This window comes from Corylus avellana, chromosome ca1 (genome assembly GCF_901000735.1).
Source record: "Corylus avellana chromosome ca1, CavTom2PMs-1.0".
Classification (NCBI taxonomy): domain Eukaryota; kingdom Viridiplantae; phylum Streptophyta; class Magnoliopsida; order Fagales; family Betulaceae; genus Corylus; species Corylus avellana.
Window position 1 is genome coordinate 43,764,238 of NC_081541.1, and position 22,558 is coordinate 43,786,795.

The 22,558-nt window shown below is 34.5% G+C and overlaps 2 protein-coding genes and 1 long non-coding RNA gene across 3 annotated transcripts; 2 read left to right on the forward strand and 1 right to left on the reverse strand.

Moving 5' to 3' along the window:
- Nucleotides 1-7,211: 7,211 nt before the first annotated feature.
- On the reverse strand, nt 7,212-12,043 carry LOC132190596 (uncharacterized). The gene is made up of 5 exons (XM_059605635.1): nt 11,966-12,043; nt 11,746-11,830; nt 9,762-10,354; nt 8,176-8,351; nt 7,212-8,083 (listed from the first exon to the last, which is right to left on the reverse strand). The coding sequence occupies exons 2-5, from the start codon at nt 11,765-11,767 to the stop codon at nt 7,630-7,632; spliced, it is 1,245 nt and encodes a 414-aa protein (XP_059461618.1). The 5' UTR covers nt 11,768-11,830; nt 11,966-12,043; the 3' UTR covers nt 7,212-7,629.
- Nucleotides 12,044-14,481: 2,438 nt separating this feature from the next.
- LOC132164285 (uncharacterized) lies at nt 14,482-15,954 on the forward strand. The gene is made up of 3 exons (XR_009438367.1): nt 14,482-14,622; nt 14,804-14,906; nt 15,895-15,954. It is a non-coding gene; the product is annotated as an uncharacterized LOC132164285 (long non-coding RNA).
- A 2,980-nt stretch (nt 15,955-18,934) lies between these two features.
- Nucleotides 18,935-19,705, forward strand: LOC132172802 (F-box/kelch-repeat protein At3g23880-like). The gene has a single exon (XM_059584376.1). It carries the CDS (start codon nt 18,935-18,937, stop codon nt 19,703-19,705), a length of 771 nt encoding a protein of 256 aa, XP_059440359.1.
- The last annotated feature ends 2,853 nt before the right edge of the window (nt 19,706-22,558 follow it).

Consider the following 22,558-nt stretch of genomic DNA (forward strand, 5'->3'; position numbering starts at 1 on the left):
GGAATAACAGCATCTAGCAGTGAACAGGGTGTCACTTTTTTTCCCCGAACATCCTCAAGACCTTTAGTTGCTTATCACGCTAGAAGCAAAAAACTTTTCCCTTTGCGAGGACAAGGTTTGTCAAACCCAACATGGATTTTCATGTCGAATATCCAAGCGTCATTTGGGACACGTAGCGGACATCCCGTAGGAGTGGTCTACACGTACTAATGCATTTAATGAGGGATGGTACTCAATGTCAAAAGGCGCGCTTAATTCGCAATGAAGGAAATTTGAAATGAGTAAAACGAATTCCAAGGTCATTAAATTCTCGCGTCCTATCATTTTTAACAAGAAGCAAACGAATGAGAGAATTAAGGGGGTAACTATTGGGTCAAGGTTTGGCTCCGGCCTAGTAACCGCCAAACCTAGCCACCTCCAAGCAAGCATAGGTCTCGGGTACGCATGTCAAATGCTCCCAAAGGCCCATAACCAAGGCCCGCGTTGGAGCTATCAAAGCGGTCTAGTGGCTTGTAATTGTAAATATCAGCCCCGAAACTTCAAAGCTACACATGTCAAATCCCTTGAACAAGCTACGTCCCCGATGCACATCCTCTCCCAGAACAAACCTTCGAAATCAAGGTCCATCAACGACGGTTAAATCAGCAAGTACAATGAGTTTGATTCCCCCTGGCCCGTACGCTACGAGTCCCTCAACAAAGTCCATCGTTACCTTCAGGTCCGCAAGTAAAGTTCACAAGTCCTCACTACAAGTGAAAGCGGGTGTCCAATCAAGGAAAATAAGCTGTCACCTTACAGTAGGATTCTGTCAAATTTTCACCCCGTTATTTATTATCAACATGAGAGCCATGCCAACGGTACGAAGGACAAATGGAATTATTCAAGACCGTCCCTTTCCCAATCTCTATAAGACACGTGTCAATGTCCTAAAAAAGAGGGATCTGAATCTCAAGGATTAGAGGTAGGAAGGAAATATAAGGAAAAAGAGGAGAGAGAGAGAGAGAGAGAGAGAGGGGGGGGGGGACTTTTGATCATTGAAATTGCCTTGAACACATTGTAACAAAGAAGAGATTTTTTTTTTTTAAAAAAAAAAAATTGTAAAAGAAAAGAGATATAATGAAAGATTTCATTGGCTCCCCTTCTTAAATTGAATCGAATTCCCTTTCCTTGAAATTAACCAAACAATGCATTTCTGCTATTTTTTGGCTTTCCAAGCCAGTGGCCGACAAACTGTTTGAACAATATAGGTCACCGAGTAATTGGTTAAGGAAGATATTCGCATCATTACCCCTTATAATTCCTAGGAAAATTTCATCCGCCATAACCTTTTTTCGCTAAAAAAAATAAAAATAAAAATAACCTTTGTGGAGGTACAGAGCATATAGCATTGATAAATATCAGGTGAGGCTGAGTATATGACTGTTGTTTCATTGTTTATTTTTCTGAAACTGTTTTGATAATTAGCACTTTACTTCAACTAGTTCGAATATTTATTTCTCCCTTCTTTTGGGGCAAATTACTTATTAATTAAAAAAGCGACTGTGTGACGTGCAGGCTCAATCCTGTGATAATTAAGATGTAACATATCTTAGGTGCTCACTCTACTTTATCTTGACCCAACTAATTATGCTACAACTACAAGCCTTCAAACTAGTAATAGCTTTATTATTATTATTATTATTACTATTATTATTATTATTATTGACGATGTGGAATACTCAATCGTCCCTCCTCCTTTTGGCATTTCGCTTTTAGTTTTTTTAGTTTTTTAAGTTTTTTTAGTTTTTGTATTTTTTTTTTTGGTAGTCTTAGTTAAGTTTGACGATTACATTATTAACTAGGGCGAAAATCTAGAATCGCAAACCGCTTTGCTAATGGCTAACCGCTAACCGCTTTCTTTTAAATATATATATATAGTTTTATTTTATATATATATATATATTTATTTGTATGTTGTGTACAAGACTACAAGTGAAGTGATGATTTACAAGAATTGTTGTAATTTTATTTGTATTATATGTTGTGTAGATTAGTAGAAAGGTGACCAACAAGGATTTTGATATATATCAATTTTTAATGCTAAAATGGCCATGAAAAGGAAAAAGAAAATGTTTAAAGTGAGCCCAAAACCGGCAAAAAAAAAAGCTCAATAAAAGGCCCAAAAAAAAGTGGTTAGTAAAACAACGGTTATTCGGATGCGGTTAACCGCCTAGCGGTTAGTGGAGGCCGTTACTAACCGCCTAGGCGGTTGCAGTTAGCGGTTTTAGCCACTAACCGCTGGCTAAAACCGCTAACTGCAACTGTATTTTCACCCCTATTATTCACATTCAATATCATTGAAATTTGTAATTTTTTTTTTTTATATATATATATTATATTTTACTTTTTAATTTTTTAATTTTTTTAATTTTAATTTTTTCCTTCGGTTGCTCCCTGTTGGAGGCATAGAATGTAAATAGTCGGATTCATAGTGTGTTTGCTCGGGAAACAGATGTAAAATGCACTAATTTGAACTTGGTTTTTTTGATAGAAGAGATTATTCAAGCTCTCTCTCTACCTTTTGCTTACAAAGAAAATGTCATATGAAATCCACGTTTTACCTCTTGTGCAACAAGCGAATCCCGACCATAATTTTTATGAGAAATGTCATTTGTAATTTTAAGTGTGAAAATGAAAGTTACATTGATGTGAAATAATGAAATAAACATATTAACTCGTTAAAAATTCAATAGTATTTTTCATGACGAGGAAGTAAGAATTTGAAAGTATATATAATATTTCTCAATTTTCATTACTTAAATAAATCACGACTCATTTTGTTTTGTTTTTTCTTTTTTCTTTTTAAGAAATGCTATATATTATATTTTTATTTTATAATGTTGATATAGTAGTACGAACTCAGCCCTGGATATTTTTTTTTTAATAAATACTGATTCAATAGTTGATTGAGACTATCACATTAGTATTATGATATAGTTATGAAATAAATTTCTTAGATTCAAAAAGCTTATCGATCCAAGAAATTTTTTCTTTTATTGATTGATCGGTTTAAACATCAGCGTTCATCTTTTCTTTATCTATCAATTCCCCATCTGTTAGCAGCGAAATAGAGCGCCACTTGGTTAGACATACCCACTCAAACCACCACTATAGATTAGGGGTGTCAACTCGATCTCGGTTATTAGTCAACACCAGAATCGGGGTACCCAGTTTTTTTATTTTAGAAAACCGAAATCGGAATCAGGTACCCGGTTATACAATAACCAGCCGGTTCCAGTTGGTACCCGATTATCCAAACCGGGTAACCGGTTTAAAAAAATTAATAATAATAAATTCATTTTGGGCTTATTTTAGGTATTGGATCTAATTTTTGAACTTATTTTAGGTATTGGGTCTAATTTTTGTGCTTAATTTAACAATTTTTTGCTCATTTTTTTAAAAACACAATTAGCATTTTTTTTTTTCCAATAAGTTGGGCTTTGTTGTGATTGTCCAAAAAAAAATTAAAAGATCCCAAAAAATCCTAAAAAAATCATTGTTTTTGGCTTTTTTGGCCTAAGAAATTAAATATCCAATGTTTAAAAAGTCATAAAACTTCATTGTTTAAAATTGCCCTTAAAATCCAATATATACAAATGCCATAAAAATTCAATGTTTAAAAATGCCCTAAAAAAATTAAAAATATATTATTTTATATACTCGGTTAACCGGAACCGGGTACTCAGTTACCGGTTTTCTCCAACTAGTTTCAAAACCGGTTACTCGGTTACCGATTGGTACCTGATTTCCCGGTTTTACACCCCTTCCACAGACATACATGTAGAAAAAACACCAACTACCATGGATTAGAACTCATCCAAAATGCCTCCCCACCATCGTTATTGTGTACCGCCCCACATTTTATCCTAACCAAGCCACCAGTACCAAACCATACGATTCGGAACTCGGAGTGGGGTGATAGCATATTTAGCTTTGGACGACGACGTTTCAACGTGTATATTTTCAAAAAAACTGCTTTCCTTAGAGAAAGGAATGTTTGAGCCTGGGTTCGAAATTGAAATCTTAGACTAACTTGATAACCTAGTAACCAACTGCACCACACAAACTCCTGAAATCTGAGACTAACTTGATAACCAAGTAACCAACTGCACCACACAGGCTCCACGCCATTTGGCTTGCCTAGTGACAGACTCCACGCCAGCCAACTGACAACAAGGATTATATAAAACATAATATTCTTTAATTTTGTTTTGAATCCTACAACAGAACCACCCCTCTCGAGCACTTTGATTTTCAAAATTGGTTACTAGCAATTTTAGAGAAATTGCCCTAGATCCTGATTCCTGCCGTCATTCGCAGCCAAATTCGGAGACCCATCGCAACTCCTCTTATCCTCCATCATGGATGACTCCTTAAAAAAGCCCACAGAGATAGAGTGCGCCATTTTCGATGTTGGAATCTTGTGAAAAGGTTGGTGAATAATATGAAATATTTATTAGGAATTTTTCTGAGTACTCATAAAACTTTTTGGTTAGTGGATTCAGTCTAGGTTTATATTTCTTATGAACACTGGGACATCTTTATTGAAACAATGAGGTATCTGCTACTACTGGGTTGGATTTTGTTTGTCATATGTTGAGATGTTTGTTGATAGATGCATGTTTTTTTTTTGTTTCTTCTCTTCTTTTCCTTTCCTTTTTTGGTATGTGTTTCATGTGTGCAAGTGTGCAATATGTGCTATAAATATTACATATATCACAGCTCGAACCCAAATCTAATGTAATTCACACAACTATTTAGAAATTGATGACTAATAGTTTGACTTGTGTTACGTTGATATTGTACGAATTTAAGGTATTCTGCCCGCATTATCGTCGAGGTAGAGCACACGCGAAGAGATCCTTCCCATTCAGCTGGAGCGGTAGTCCTTGAGACGAATGTAAATCTGTAAAGTTGAATTTGGTGAGATGTATTTGGATATTATACTAAGCTTTTCTTGCAGAAAGTTGTGATTGGAACAATGCCTATTATGTTACGGAGTTCCTGTTGTATCCTGAATGGAGAAGATGAAGATGGACTTGCAAAACTTGGTTGTTCGCACAAGATTCAAATATCAGGCTCTTTCTTGATATCTTATAACCATTCTCTCTTGAGATCTTTTAATAGCCATTATCTCTTGAAATCTTGTAACCATGGTCTATTGAGCTATTGAAACCATTCTCTTGATATCTTTTTTTTAAAAAAAAAAAAAAAATCTAAAGATAATTCTACCTATAGCAAGTAAAGTATGTCCTAGATGGTGTTGTTATTCTAATTATCCTAGTAACGTCTAGCTAAATCACTTTTTGAACGGTTGTGTGAAGTGTCTTGTGGTACAGATTTAAAATTTTTATTTTTCTCTAGCATTCATATAAAATCAGAATACGATTTAGGCGTTCTAACACTAGAATCCGAATCTAAGTTTTTGTGATGTAAGATGACTCTTCCATTTAGGAATCAGGGCTTCTTTCATCAAAATAGATCGGCAAAATTTTCAAGATATTAAAGCTTTCATCAAAATAGATTTAATATTTTTATTTTTCCCCTAGTTGAGTGTCTCTCATGTATTCGAGTTCTCTCTTTGCACTGTTTAATAAGATTGAATTAGTTATAATAATAAAATTTATTTTTTTTTTAAAAAAAAAAAAATGTATGATGGTGGGTGAGCAAAGTCTGGTTGTTGCGTACAAAAAAATAAAAAAATGCAATCTCACACTCGAACTAAGCTGAACCAAAATTACAAAAATATTATTGTTATTAATTTGTTTTCCTAGTCTATGGAGGCTGAGCTGATCGAAGGTTCATCTAAAAATTATGACAGGGCCTTATTGTGGAAGGGAAGCCACATTGACTTTACAGATCCTTAGGGTTCCATTCCAAATCATTATCATATTATTTTGTTAGAATATTCCTTGATTTGAAAATATTTCATGTATTTTCATTTCTCTTTTTTTTTTCTCACATATGTAGATACGGGATCGATGATGATGGAATTGCTACACCAAAGGAAATTATTAGGCTAAGTGACATATATATAATGGAAACTTGTCGCCTCTGAACTTTTATCACTTTTGCAATTACTTCCTAAAGTTTAAAAACTCTCAATTTATTGTATTAAACTTCTGTCATCATTCAGTTAGGGTTTTTTCGTTAAATTGAAAGTTTTTCAAACTTTATGAGATAAATTGCAAAAATGGTAGAAGTTTAAAAGCTTTAAGGCAAGTTCCCCTTAAATATATGTCACATCGCCTACTAATTTCAGTGTAACAATCCCATCATCATCTTGTATATATCTACTTATGTGTGAAACACATATCCCATCATCATCTCATATGTATCTACTTATGTGAGAAACACATATGTAGATAGATACGGGATGATGATGGGATTGCTACACCAAAGGAAATTATTAGGCAATGTGACATATATATAAGGAAAACTTGCCTTAACGCCCTTGAACTTCCATGACTATTGCAATTTTCTTGAGTATAACTATAATAGTACGTGCATATACTGCACAGGAAAAATGGTGTTCTCTCAAGTTCAATTAAGAGCATGTTAGAATGGCGTTAGAAAGCTTAAAAAGAACATACATAAAAAGTTGTGTCAAACAAAAAGCTGACTTATTTGATAAAAAATACTTTTAAAATAACCAAAATACACTTTTGACATAAGCTTAAAAATAAAGTTTTTACCAAAAAAATTGTTTTTGACTTCAAAACTTTATTTCTCAAACCCAATCCTAAACATGCTTTAAGTCATAGCCTAACTCAGTCTTAATAGAACATTAGTGACACACATGTTAGCTTACACTAGAAAATATCTACAACGGAATTCGAACCAATGCCCACTCTGAATTTTTTTTTTTGAAACTATTGAAGTACCACCCTAGATTCTAGGGTCACAAGAACCATATATTAGGTACGCCAATAACTTGTTTTAATTTTTCAAAATTAGGCACCTGAAACCTAAAATCAAAGCTTCCGAATGTGCAAAGGACAGGGACACTGGAGATCAAATAGAAGGGAACAGCACTTAGCTGCTTAATTCATCATGAAAACCACACAACAAGGCTACCATTACTGACGGAAAGCATTAAGGGGGGAAACAAACAATTTGGATCCATGAGAAGACAACCAAGAGAAAACAGCAGCAATAGGAAGCTATACAAATGCAGCAAACCAGGCCAAGCAGATCTACTGATTCCCATTAGAAATGGCATTAAGATAAGTGTACCTATCTCACAAATTATTTAAGATAAACTTAGCATGCCTGAGCATGTAAAAGCACCATCCTAGCTACCCATTCCTCACATTCCCAATTGTTCTCCAGTCAACAATAAGTCAGCTTTACAGGTTGGAGCTCCCTTTCCTTAGAAGACTACTTGGGTCTTTAGCAGACACACTACTAAGCAATTGAACCAACTACTTAAATGGACTCTGTAGGCATACATTCTTCCACTAGGAGACAACCCACTACTTTTATCCCTTCTTTTTTTCTTTTTTTTTTTTTTTTTTTTTACAGAAGGTACTTTTAGAAAACTTAGGATACGACCATGAGAGATTAAGAGAAATCTTCTCATACTCCCAGTCAGGGAGAAACCCATTCAAAGTAATGGCAGAGGGCTCCTCTAGCAGCAGTCCAGTTCCCACACCCAAAGAAAATGCTTCCTAGCTTCGGCCCTGGTTTCCGGACCATCCCTCTGCTGCTCTGCACCCCACAGAAACAATAAGGGTGAAAGTGGAATACAGGAGCATGCATATCCTTCAGTTTCTGTGGTTGACGAGGAGAAAAGGACGGAAGCTCTGGGGACTGCTTCCACATCAATGAATGGTCAGTAGTCTGACACATCAGAGAGTTCGTAATGGAGAATTTAAAACCCTTGTGCATGAGAAGTGCAAGTAAGCGAGCAGTGTTTTTGGCATCATCCAGGCCACAGTGAGCACGGCCCTGCCATACCAAACCAGCCATCTCAACCGCCTCCTTAAGATTGCACCTCACACCACCAAATACCTCATGAAAAGGAACCTTCAAGTTGATCCATCTAAGAAAAGGAGACCGATACAGAAATTAGATTAGATCACATCCAGATGTAATAGTTCAAATTAACAATGCTTGCATTATCTGATTATGTACCGGTTAAAATAAGGGGGCTTTCTAATCTTCTTGAATCGACACTCAGATTCCAGCATAACCCGACAATCCCAATTCGACCATGTCACTACAGCGAAGTTGGTATTCTTAATCCCCTTCTTCTCAAGCCATTTATCATGCCTAAGGAGAGCCTCACTTAGAGTAACACCTCTGTCAACCTGGCACCAGACAATATTGTAAGAACAAAGTAAAACCCAACATTACCAATTGTTTAGATGACATAAAATTGAACATTAAGAGCCATAATTATAAATAATTTATAATACAGTACAGTAAATAGTATTGTTCTCATCTCAAACAAGTCTTCATTTCATCCATCATTTAGTCACACATTCCATTAGTTTCAGCAGTATCCAGATACTTCTCCCAGTAATTATGACCCAAATTCAATCCATTGTCCTTTCCTATCAGACTTGTTTAGTTACTCCTCCATATTATTTGACTAATTTACTTACAGCTGAGCCCAATGAGTTGGGAGCTAAGTTGAGTTGAGTAGTATTTCTTGTTTCGTACTTGGATTTCATAGAAAATGTTAAGTCTATATATTTGAAAATAACTTCTGAATTTGGGACAAACCAAATCATTTGTGTCCTCCAATAAGAGAATGACACATCAGAGTGGAATAATAAAAATGAGTAGACAAAAAAATCATATCTTTACCTATTCTCTATGACTCACTATTGTCATCCACTAAACCTATTCTCTATCACTCTCTTATTTTCTGAGAACACCGAAGCATCAGTGAGGGAAACAGCCCACATCTGACGAACTTTAGAACAGTTGAGCCAACAGCTCCAGTGGGACTGCTAAAAAAAGAAAAAAGAAAAACAAGTCTCAGCTGAATTCAACACGCGCACACACAACTCTTCAATGTTCTTATGGAATAACAAATCTCAACTTTGGTCATGAAGTCTCTTTATCTTCCTCCATTATCTAATTATAGACCAACAAATAAAGATTTAATTCACATATCATGAGCTATATCATTATTGGAAAAATATCATAACCTAAAGTTGGTACCACCAATATTGGCTGCTCAGGTGGTCTGATCATCCATCTTTAACTCAAAGTACCAAAACAGTAAATGGAAAGTAAAGGACAGGGATCTAAAACATAAATAATCACTTCCAATAAGAATGTTTTCCTCAGGACTCTATCATGGGTTTAACTATCTGTCATATCTCCAGATTTCAAAAATCCACAACTCGGAGACAAACAAACATAGCTGTACCAGTTTGAAGTAGAAATTTCCTTCATAAACTGTAAAGCAAGTAAAATTGACAATATCAAAGATTGCTCATGTCACAGAAATATCGGCCAACATCCTAATTAGGATAACTAGAAATGTATGAGTTGCTGAAATTAAAAAAATAAATAAAAATAAAGGTCTCTCAAAGAAAAGCATATGCTTGTCTATCCTGTTGTTTCCACAGAACAAGTCTTCATAGGGAAGAAGTTGGAGCCCACTTCTTGACTACGATTACGACATCAGTGGCATACTGCAACTGGCCACCCCACATTTAACATTTCCTTTCTACGAGTATAGGTAAACCGAGTTCTGAACAAACCTGAATTTGCTGGATACCAGTAAGACCCTTGCAGAAATCACTCAGGAGCTGATTGCATGTTGGCCGCACATATGTCTGAAAACACGCTTCCAGCTGGCCAGTTACACTACTCACAATAACAGATGGAAACTCGATTATCTCTTGTGGGTTGGGAGTTCTATCCTTCTCACAGGTAGCCTCAAAGTCTATGACCACAAAATACTGAAAATCTTGAAATTGGAAATCATACGGATGACCTTGAGCAACCATATTAAATGGAACATATTGAAACCGATTCTCCACAGGAAATGGATAAAGCTGGCTCTCAAAAGCATTTATTTGGCACTGCTGCACCTTTTGAGGGTCAAAATGGAAAGTCGACCAGGTGCCAAAATCATGTTGGTAGGTGGTTTTGTTGTAAAAATCATTAGGTGGCTCAGGAAACTCACTACCCAATGGTCGGTCTGGTTCAACATCCCCGCCATGGTGAGTACTTATTTCATCTTTCAGCTCTGTAAAGCCATCTATAGAATTCCCATTACACTGCAGATTGTAAGGCACTCCCTGGCTCTGGAGGCATTTAAAGGATGCCTCACAGTTCCTTTGCATAGTTTCTGCAGTAAAATTGAGAAGCGACAAACACATTATTCATTGAATGTTGATTTTTCATGAGCACCATCCATAACTAACCCATTTTTTATATAATTACAAATATAAAAGTGTTACCAGATCAAACTTTTCCTGTAAGAAAAATTAGCAAAGCACAAACGAGGAACTCACAACTTTATGTCAACTTTTCCATCGAAAATGCTAGAAAAGCATGTAGTGCCATGACAAAAAGGATGCTAAAAATGAATTCAAGATATCTGGCAAGCAAAAGAAAAGGACCTTTTTATGCAATCTTTCCTCTTTTCCCAATTTTATAAACTCATTACATTTCAAATTTCCTCTAAACTTGGCTTTTCTCTTGTATACTTCCCGTGTTACATGAGTTCCACACCCTTATCTCTCAATAAATTTCTTATTGAAAGAAAAAAAGAAATTTTTTTTAAAAAAAAAAAAAAAGAAAAAAAAAGAGAGAAAATAAGCGAAAATAAAATGTATAAAAGCAAATCCCTCTAGTAAAAGCTTCAAAAGGGATCACTAGATCAATAATTTGACACATATTGAATCTGTCCATCAGCTAAACTGAACTCAACAGAACACGATCACGTATCTAAACAGTCTGAATTGGTCCATCAAAATTTCTGTTTCACTCTATCAAGGTTCAAAATCATTTCTTTAGTCATAAACCCTCATCTCAATGCATCAAGTGTGACATTTTCCTGTCAATTTAAACTGGCACTTCCAGGAGCTAACCCGAAACAAGTGCTAGATAGTTGTTATAGACCGACAATAAAAATGGCAAGGGCACAATATGTAATAGGGGCTTCACAAACTCCATACTAGAAGCAGCTTCTGCTAGCCTCATGCATGCCAATTGTTTGATTACAATGCCCTGATTTAAAAATTTTCCAAGGACACAGCACAGTGAATTGGGTATTTGAATTTCACATTCTCGATTAACAAAAAAACTTGATACCCTATTGCTTCCACATCTCAATTCAGCATTAGAATAAACCTCTCATAGCCCACTCCAGTATACACTGAAGCTAAAAGCTTGTAACTTTAAACCCGAAACTGACTTAAATTTGCTCCTGCCACCTCAAAATTCAGAACCCATATCACAATTATTGATCACATTCCCACCATCAACAATTATTATCCCAACAGTGAAACTATGACCCATTCCTTTTCTCAAACAAATACTAATAATTCTTAAACAAAATCTATATATAAGACACAATCAAACAAAGAAGCCATGTTCATTCAAACACCATTCTACAAGAACTAAATCATACCGATCAAAAAATCAGAATAACACTGAAACGCGGGAATCGAACTAGTAACCGCCAGATCAACAACCAAAAATTAATGATAAACAAAGAAAAAAAGAAATAAAAACCTGTAATTTCAAGGGCCATCATGATCTTGTGTATAGTTGAGATCCACTGGCAAGTACATCAGATCTTCCTCTGTGAATTCCCCACCTGCACAAATCCCACACAAAAAGAAAAAATAAATATCTCACACATACAGACATATATAACACCCATATACTTATACGAATATATAAAACGACTCAGAGAAAAAGAAAGACGGAGAGAACAAGAGGGAGAGAAGACCTGGTCGCTTTGGGGAGGCGCGAGAGAGAGCGAGAGAAAGATAAAAAGAGAAGGAAAGGGAGAAAGATGTAAGTTCTGCAAATAAGAAACTCTTTTTACTTTTTTTTTTTTTTTTTTTTTTTTTTTTTACAAAAAATTATAAAGTATCTCAAAATATAGATTTTGTGCTTAATTATATGATAACTTTTAATTTCCTCCAACATCACGGATTATTTCCATTTAATTTTTCAAATTTTAGAAACTAACCTAGAAAAAATTATACATATCCTTTCAAATTACCACACCATTGTTAATATCATCTTAAACTAGTGTCACCCTCAAATTACAAGAAAATGTCAATGTCCCCTTTCCGTCTAGTAAAAAGGCAAAAAATAACCGTAAATTTTTTTATTAAAATAAAAATACCTCTATTAATACTTTTTTAAAAAATAATCTAAAACCCATTTTATCTTATCTTTTTTTTTTAAAAAAAAAAGAAAGGTAGTTTGAAAACCACCCTTAAGTGGTGGACCAGCAACCACCAAAACCCGTAAGACTAACACAGCGGGTGTTTGAGGGTGGCCCACCCTTTGTGTTGTTGATGATGTTGTTGTTGTTGTTTTTTTTTTTTTTTTTTTTTTTTTTAAATGTTGATTGCTTTTTTCTTTTTCAAATTTTTATTATTTTTTATAGAACAAAAATTTTCTTCAAGCTAGTATGAAGAAAATATTCTCCAGCCCATGTAAAATAATGCTAAGTGTCTATAAACATTTAATATGCACATTAAATTTAGTCTAAATTAGTAAACTGTTATTAATAAGGTTAATAATTTAATTTGCCTTTTAAATGTTTATAGATACTTAGCACTATTTTACATGAGTTGGAGAATATTTCCTCCATATTAGTTTGAAGGAAATTTGTGTCCTTTTTTATATTAAATGTATTTTTGTGATTATAGGGACATTGACACAATTTACCATTAACTTAATATTATTGTCTATTTTATCATTTTATCATTATATAAGTACAAATTATTAATATGAATGTTATGTAAAATATTTGTGCAATACCTTATAGTGAAAAGAATCTGCTATTTAAATTTTGTTTTATTACATCATTATAAATATGTTGTCACGTTATTTTGAAATTCTTAATGATGTAACGTTATATACACTAATAAATATAATAAAATAAAATTAATAAGCCAAGTCATAAGACCACCTCTTAATTTGTTCCGGACAATGGCAGAGTTACATAGAGACCAAATCACAGACCAATGAAAGCCATTGCCCTCGCAATAACTAGGATTTACAACCTACTTATAAAAATAAAAAAATTAGGATTTACGATACTATGGTGGCAAAGTGAATACTTAATTGTATTATTTTGTTATTTCCGTGACGTCATGTCTTTTAAAATTATAATTTGATTAAAATTTAATAATAATTTATTTTAAATTCAACGATAATTTTAAAAATCACTTAATAAGATCGACAACTTCATGGTACACTAAACAAGTAAAAAGACAATGAATATATAGAAAGTCATAATGTTTTATAATCAACTGATAAGATGTATTTCTACTTTTTTTTTAAAAAGAAAAAAAGATGTGTTTCCCATGGAACCATTGTTCATTGCATCTCAAATTTTATTGCACTTGCGCCTACATTTTACCTTATTAATCTCTCAATATTAGCACATATATTTTTTATAATTTGATATATATAGCTTTTGTGATGCACATATTGTATTATAAAATGCTTCATTTTTATTTTGAGTTGTGTTTTTCATTCTTCGTATATATAGTAAAATATAGCATAGAAAGAGAAAAAAAAAAAAAAAAATCTTATCATTATATTTTGGTTCGTTCACCTCAAATATAAATTGAAGGCTGCTAGGCATCTCAACACTTTTTTCTCAAATAATCTGGACCTCATATTCATTTAAGAATATATATATATATATATATATATATATATATTGAATGGACGAGATCATTTTGGAAAAAAAATTTATAAAAAAGTGTTAAGATGTCTAGTATTATCCATATAATTTATTGGCTCCCCTTCTTTCAAAGAAAGAATTATTTTAGAAATTAATTCAATATTATTGTCTATCTTCTTATTATATCATTATTATTAATATAATAGATTTGTCTCTAAGGAATAGCTCAATGGCTAAAATCACGCCTCACTAGTTTGAATCCATTTCTTTTTCTCCTTGTGTGGATATATATATATATGTATATAATTTTTTTTTTCATTTTTTTATTTATTTATTTTTTTATTTTTATGTATAACATTTATATCAAAACTAATTGTCTAATATGTATTAAAAATATTAACAAAGCAGGAAATTAATAGGGAGAAGATTTGGAGGGTACACGTGTCCAGCATGCGGTGGATCGTTACGGTTGAGGGGCAGTTGGCGCGGGTTGAGATATTTTGTTTATTTATATGTTTATTATATGAATTTGAGTAAAGATTTCCTCCATTTTTTTAAAAAAAATTTTTAATATTAAATTATAAAATTGCAAGGATCCTGATCGACGGGTGCCTTTACCAACGCTTTCTTTTTTCTCTCACGTGTGCTTTTGTTTCCCTCTCTGAGTCTGAAGTGAAAAGCAGAGAGTAGCCTTCAGTTGAAGGGAAGCGGTTTTCCGAGAGCCGTTTTCCGAGGTATTCTTGTTTCGGAGTTCCCATTGGTTTTGATTCCAATTGTGCATATTTTGTTCTGGTTCTGTAAAATTTGGTTTTGGTGTATATTGCTGTAGATCTCAGTAGTTTTAGACCGTTGTACTCGAATCTGTTTGGATCGTTGATAGTGTTGTGTTTTGCATTTTGTCGCCCCCTTTTGCAGAAATACGAGAGAGAGAGAGAGCTCCGGAAACCGTAGGAGTCCTTCGTCCATCTCCCTCTCTCTCAGTTCGGCTGCTGCAAATTCTCCCCAACGACTTCAAATCGTCTCTCTCTCTCTCTCTCTCTCTCTCTCTCAATTGTTTCCGCTTTCTCTCTCTATATTTTGAAATGCTGTTAATTCTGTTTATTTTTGCCTTTTCGTTTCTCTGTTTTTGGACTTATGTGTTTGTTTGAATTAATTGTCAAAACCTTGTTAACTTCCATGATTGGAATCTGGACTGGGTGGTTTTGGGAAAAAGAATTTCAGAAAATATTTTTCGTTTTTTTTTTGTTGGTGTTCGGTTATTCTACAAATAAGTAACAATATTGAGAAATCTTAGTTTATGTTCCTAGTTTGTGTGGGTTTTGATGAAAACCTTAAGAGGAAATATTTTCCATTTTACTTTGACAAGAATATTTGCTTTTGATTTCTTTCTAGTAATTTCCCCTTTAAGGGCAAAGAAGTATTAATACTAAAATAGATGAGCATTGTGAATGAGACCTCACATATAATCTGTTTGGTGAAGGGTAAAGTCGTGGGTTCATAATCCGTTTTGTTCATGTTCTAATGTTTTATCTGAAAAGAAATGTTTCTTTGCATAATGACATTTGTCTTTTTTTTTTTTTTTTTTTTTTGACATGTTCGCACAAGAGGGGGAGGGGGATTCGAATTAGTAACTTCCACATCATGAGGCGTGATCCCCAGCTGATTGAACTACCAATTGGGGACATAATGACATTTGTCTTGAGTACATCAAAGTTGGCATGTTTGATCCACCATTAATCAAAAAGGAAGAAGAAAAAAAAAACACAAATGGTGAATGAAGCATGTTAACTCATTGGAGATGCACGCTAGATGAACATCAGAATGTAAAAAGTATTTATCTTGTCTAACCTAGTGGCCCTTTATGTTCTAGAAATGACAATCTATCTCATCTAAATGGATCTTATGTGCTGCTCTCATTAGTTCTTTTCAGTTCATTACATGCATTATGTTCTGGTATTTCCCCTACTTGCCCTGCTGAATTTAAATGTTCTGAGGCATTTCCCCAGTGGCCGTTGTGAGCTCCAGCACTAGGAAATCTCCACAAAAACCCAGACGACCCTAAAAGGTACCAAATTCTGAGCTTTCCCCATTTCTTCCTAGAGATGATTGTATCGAATTCCATGCCTAATGCCTATAGATTTGAACTTCTCGTTCAGATTGAGCAAAGGCATGGATCCCAATGCTGCGCGAACGGCAAGGGAGTCACTAGACCTGGCATTCCACATGTCGAACGTTTTGGACACAGGGCTCGACCGCCACACCCTCTCTGTGCTCATAGCTCTCTGTGACCTGGGTCTCAACCCTGAGGCACTCACCGCTGTCGTCAAAGAACTCCGCAGAGAGCTGCAGATCTCTTCTTCACCCCCTACATCTACTGCTCCTTCTTCTCTTTCCTAAAACAGGTTCGTTCGTCGTATTTATCTTAGCCTTTTATTTTTCATGATTGTGAGCATCCCTGTACTCAATTTGGAAGTGAAATGATGAGGGTTTTAGTTGTTTGTGTGTTGTGGGTGTGTACTGTATCTGGTTGTTGGAATTCCTAGGGAAACTGTGCATAATTGCATAGTATGTGCTCCATTGTCATGGCTGAAATCAATCTCTAGATTTTTCAATGAGCTCTTCCTTCTGACAAGAGCTCAAATTTGGTAATTCTAAATGATAAACTAATGCAAAGAAACGTCCCTTTTCCATGCATGGTTGCCGTTTTATTGTTCTGCAACCTATGAGCAGAGCCAACTCTCCTTGATTCTGGGAGATTACAAAAGGAATAAACAACTAAGGAAATCTGTGGTCAATGCTTTATTGAAAGATACATTTATATGAGGGTAATTTCTATTAAAGCAAATAATTAGGGAATTAACAAAGGAGGATTTTGAGGGTGACCCATACCTTGCATTTCCTTTCCATGCACGGTTGTCTTTCCATTCAAGGACTGATCTTAGGCAACAAACGGGCTGAATTTTCGGAATGTGCTGGGCATCCATGATTGCTTGTATGATTCCAGCCTCCTCAAGCTCAACCTTGTAATTATGGTTTGTAATTCGGAAACCTAGGTTGTGTTTGGTAGGTAGAATGCTTATTTCATTAGGAAAAGAAAAAAATAATAGCTTTTATTAATAATGGAAGAAGGTGAGATAAAATAGCCTTGAAATTGCCATTCTCATGGCCCAAGAGAATGGCTATTCAAAGTGTTAAAGAGTAACACCAAGGCTATTTTATTTCCTGTTGTTTCATTCGTTACAAAAGCTATTCATTTTTTCTAACGGAATAGGCATTCTTTGTACCAAACATGCCCTGCGGCTATTCTATTCCACCTTATTTCATTCCTTATAAAAGTTTTTTTTTTTTTAAAAAAAAAAAATTGAATAGCTATTTCACAAACTAAACGTAACCCTAGTATGCAATGAGTTCATACCTTCCTACGTGGTATCTTCCTTAGGCTTTTACAAATTACGGGACGAGCAGACACGATTTTACTCGTATAGTTTTACATTTCAAAGTTCCTCTTTACCTGGGTTTTTTCTGGGACATAACTATCTCAAGACTTATGTTTGCATGCAAGTTTCTTCCACTGATCTGTCGACCAGATCAAGAAATGGAATGAGATTCAAAAGGCAGCATAGCTGTTTCCGCTATTCTCTTATATTGTACAGTTTTTATAAAATTCTGCAAATTAAGAATATACCTTAGCCGTCTTTTCTTTCACTTTTATTTTTTTGCAATGTGTGTGCATTGAACGTCGCTATTTCAAAGACAAAAAGTGGGATTTTAAATTAAATCGCAAAAAAATGATCGTTTGGAATTGTGTTTTTTAAAAATTTTAATTTGAAAATCCATATTTTTTACATTATCAAAATTGCAAGCAATAAAGTAGAGGTCACTATTTCGAATCTCAATCTCCTTTCCCTTCCTATGTAGACATATAAAAAAAATTATGTTTTGAAAAATTATGATTCCAAAGTACACGTTTTAAAATTGCTATTTTAAAGTTGTAGACCCAAACGGGTCTTAATTTGTGTCATTAAAGTTGGGGGGAACTCTGTCCATCCACAATTTTTTTCCTTGAGACCAACCCCTAGAACTTGCTATGCATGGATATTGATTTTTTTAGTTTTATTTTTTATTATTATCATTATTATTTTTTTTAATTTTAAAAGACTACTGTCACATAGGTTTTAAGGAAATGGAAATGAGGTGGTGTGTAGCATTATTCTCATGGTAAATAATTGTGTTGGTCATGTTAAAAACACATGTGATTGCATTTTCACATGTACTTAAAAGGATGCATAATATTAATTTTATTATACTGAGAAAAGAAAAATTCAAACCAATTTTAAAAAAAAAAAAAAACTTTTGTTCGTACATTTGCCAAATGGTAAAGCAAAGACTGATTAATAAGAGTATATATATATATATATATAAGGAGCATGCTAATTTAACCAAAATATATATATATATATATATATATATATATATATATTTTAATATTGTATATATTTTGGTTAAATTAGCATGCTCCATTCATCATTAATTGTTTTATTTTTTATTTTTTAATTAATAGTTGATTAAACATGCCAACTCAATGCATGCAAATGTACGCAATATATCACGTATATGAATATGAACACATCAAAGTATAAAGAAACATCTCTCTTCCGATAATTATTCTATTTTTTTTTTTTTTTAAATTCGTATTCATTTATTTATTTTGTTTTAATCTTGTTCATTAATTCAAGCTTCGAGTGTCGACTATAATTAATGACCCATGCAAACCAAATGATCCAGGGAATGAAAAAAAAAAAATTCCACGAACGCCTCTTCCATGCATTGTGTTAGGAAACGTGGTCGTTTTGTGATTCTAAAGTAGGAAGACAATTTCCTTTAGGAAACGTGGTCGTATTGTGATTGTTAACAGTTAACACCGTTCCCGATTAGGTTTCGCTGTCCTCTCGGTTTGCATGCGGTGAGAATGAGATTCCTAGGGTTCCTATAAAGAAGTAAAAATCCTTTCTTTTTCTACACGCCAGCCACCAGATTTCAACCAGAATGTCGAGCTATCTGCCGGAGGAAGTGGTGGTGAATATACTCGGCAGCCTGCCACCAAAATCCCTATTCCGATTCAGGTGCGTTTGCAAAACCTGGCGAACTCTGGTCGGAAACCCTGATTTCTTTACCCCAAACTCCATCAACCAATCCATTCTCCCGGACCCCAATTGTGCTGCTGCTCCTCTTCTCCTCTTCGAACCTAGATCCAGATTTTCCAAATTCAATTATAAGAATATTTTTTATTTCCTCTCTGGCGACACCCTGGAGCGCCACTCTCTGGAGCTAAGTACAAATCAAGCTTTTAAGATTGTGGCTTCCTGTAATGGCTTAATCTGTCTCCACGAACACTATGAAAAAATCTATCTTTGGAACCCCGCAACTTCAGAAGCTATCAAGCCTCTCCCGCGCCTCCCACCTTGGCAGTATGAGACGGGTGCGAGAATGAAGTTTTGTGCCATTCTCATCACCGTCGGATTCGGTTTCGACCGGAGATCCAACGACTTCAAGGTGCTGAGGATTTCTAACATTGTGCGCAATAATCGCAATTATTTGTGCTACGATATTAGAACCGAAATCGGGAAGAAGACGACCAATCGCCAGGTGGAAGTGTACAGCCTGAGCACTCGGAGATGGAGACTGATTGACGTCAGCGTGCCGTTTGATGAACTTTGCATACGCCGGCCGTTGGATGACCTATTAAATTTTCCGACCACCGCTTCAGATGGGTTTTTCTTCTGGTGGGTGGTGCCCACTAAACATCATGGCCGGTAAACTTTATGATAAGGAGGAAATTGTTGCTTTCAACTTCGGGGGAAGAGATATTCCGAACGACGCCGCTTCCTCGTCGTGCACGTTTCTCACATTACTCCTCCGTTAATTTTAGAGTGTTAAATGGGTCCGTTGCTATAATGGGTTTTCGCTCAACAAAGCGAAAGCGTATGCAGAGGGAGAAAAGCAATGCATCTTTCGTTATATGGGTTTTGTTTGAATTTGGTGTGAAGGAGTCTTGGACGAAACTCGTGAATATTTCAGTTCTCCTAGACCACCCAAAAAGGCCATTGGGGTTTTGGAGAAATGGGTTGATCTTGGAGAAAGAGAAAGAGAAAGAGAAAGAGAAGGAGAAGGGGCATTTGGTGTTGTACGATATACTAACCCATACAAAGAAGGATGTTCTTCAAATTCATGGGAATAAAAGATTGTTGCAAGTTTTTCCCTATACATGTTTGGTTTGATGAAGTACTTTGAGTGGCATTCATGAGTTGGATTGGAAGAAGTACTATGAAGTTGGTCTGCCTTGAGGAATGGCTGCATACATTCATGTCCTTTTGTTTGTTTTTGTTGTTTCTGATTATTATGTTTGGTTTAATATTATGTTTTCTCCTAATTAAATCCATAATGAAATTTCAATTATTTGGTCTTATGGCTATCCAATCTATATGAACTTACTTTCTGCACTCCAATTTTTCATAATTATTGGTCTGCGTCTAACATTAGATCAACTCAAATTCTTGGTGAGCATAATAATGAAAAGAGAAGTGTTGCATATCCATCTTTTTTTTGCAAATTTATGTACTATTGAATTCATGAGACCTATATGTGGTGATCCCATGGATTCAAGGGTGGATTTCTCTGATGGAACCATACGAGGTTCATGAAGTCTAATAGTTTATTTCCTCAATCTTGTAAAGGAATATGTATAAGATTATTTAAAAGAAGAGGAAAGAAAGAAAGATGAAAAAGATAGTTTGTCTACTGCTAAATCTATTGAGAGCAGAAATGTTAATCCTTATCGTGGTTCTTCATTTCTATTTCCTCTAAAACAAACATCATTGCTTTTTCTTCATATGTCCTAGCGGTTGAAAACCTTTTTAGATTTGTGATAGAATCAAATTAATGATAATTTTAAAAGAAATATCAATTTTTGGAGGACTCTGTCATTTAACATTACTCTAATTAATGCACAATACTTCTCATGATGATCTTCATTGACGTTGCATCATTTGTCCAATAGGTGCGTTAAGAGGGGTGAAGCTAAAGAGCACGCGGCGTGCCAAGCACACCGGTGCAAATTTTTTTTTTTTTTGCATTAAAATATTAAAAAAAAAAATTTCTACACGGCGTGCTAAGCACACCGTGTGCTCTGAATCATGACTCGCATTAAGAGTATTATTGATATCAGTATGGTGATATTTTTGTTTGATTCAGGCATAAATAAAAAGGCATCTGGAGTGCTGGTTAGAGTAGTTCGATCACAACAAAGTTTTTATTAAATTATTAATAAGAAGCATTTTTTTTTTTTTTGCTACAAGAAGCATATTATATATCAATGTATTTTTGTTAAATAATTTATATTTTAATTAAAGTAAAGTATTTTGGTATTATTATAGATTAATTGCTAGAGTGCTTTTGATTGTGCTTCCTTTGCGCTTCACTCCTTGCTATACCTTAAATCTTTGAATCTTGCAGTCGATGTTATTGTTCTTCCATTTTCTAGGCCGCCGTGCCCCTATAAAAGGAAATTGATCACTTAAACCTGCCTTGATGTAAAAGACTACGTACAAAATATGATTCCAATTTGCAACTCCAAAAAGACAATTATGAGTGGAAGACTCTCAAGTTTTTATATTTGGGCTTGGCTTTATTTTCATGTCTTAGGGTTTAGAATGCCATAATAACTCTCTGCCAACTTTTCTCTATTTTACTCAGAAAAAAAGAAAAAAAAATTTCTATTTTGTTTTTTTGTTTTTGTTTTTGAAAGGTTTTTGATTGCGGGGAGCTTAATTTGAATGAAATAGGATTCTCTCTATTTCACTTGGAAATGGAGATAATTCATTTCATAGTTAAGATTTTATTTTGTTTCATATAACAGTATACGGGATGTCATGTGGTGAATGTGTTGTCACCCAAATGTCTATAACCATAAATACACAATGTATATATAGAATCCACAAGGACCCACAATGCGATAGAAGAGAATTCAAATTTTATTAGTAAAGTGATTGTCTCAATGTAAGCATTGAAGAGGTTCTAATTAATGAAGTCAAAGCAATTAGCTAGCAAAAGAGTTTTTTTTGCGGTGAATGATATTAAATAATCCCTACATGAACTTTTTATCACTAACCTATAAATAATGTAATAATTGAAAAGTCTTCTTTTTGGAGAGAGACAAAGAAAAAGTTTAGAGCTCTTTACCAAATCCAAAGCCCACTTAAGCTCATGGATTATGCGTATTAATTAACGACATTTAAGGGCTAGCTTTTGAATATAATCTTTATAGCAGCCAAATAAACAACTCACAAGAGCGCTTCCTTTCTTTTTTTGGGCGCAATCATGTGCGCAGCTTTTAATGTTACGATAGATAATTGGGTCCTCATGCTCTTTGACATTACGCAAGCAGTGTACAAAGCCTTTCATCACACATCGTTGATACTCCAAGTCCCCCACTTTCACCTCTTTTATGCCTACAATCTTCAATTTTACTTTAAAGGCATAACTCCATTGGTCCCAAAAATTCATCATGGACCAAAACTTTCTCAACTTCATTAGCTTTTACGTTGATAAGAATAATGATAAACAACTCCATCATCACCGATACAAGTTTTATAATACAATTCTTAGCCATTG

Bases quoted from the DNA above. Each gene is read 5' to 3' on its own strand.
- LOC132190596 (XM_059605635.1), bottom strand. From the start codon at position 11,767: ATGATGGCCCTTGAAATTACAG. The intron at 10,355-11,745 runs GTTTTTATTTCT...ATTTTACTGCAG, and splicing joins GATGGCCCTTGAAATTACAG to AAACTATGCAAAGGAACTGT. The intron at 8,084-8,175 runs GTACATAATCAG...TCCTTTTCTTAG, and splicing joins AAGCCCCCTTATTTTAACCG to ATGGATCAACTTGAAGGTTC.
- LOC132172802 (XM_059584376.1), top strand. From the start codon at position 18,935: ATGTCGAGCTATCTGCCGGAGGAAGTGGTGGTGAATATACTCGGCAGC.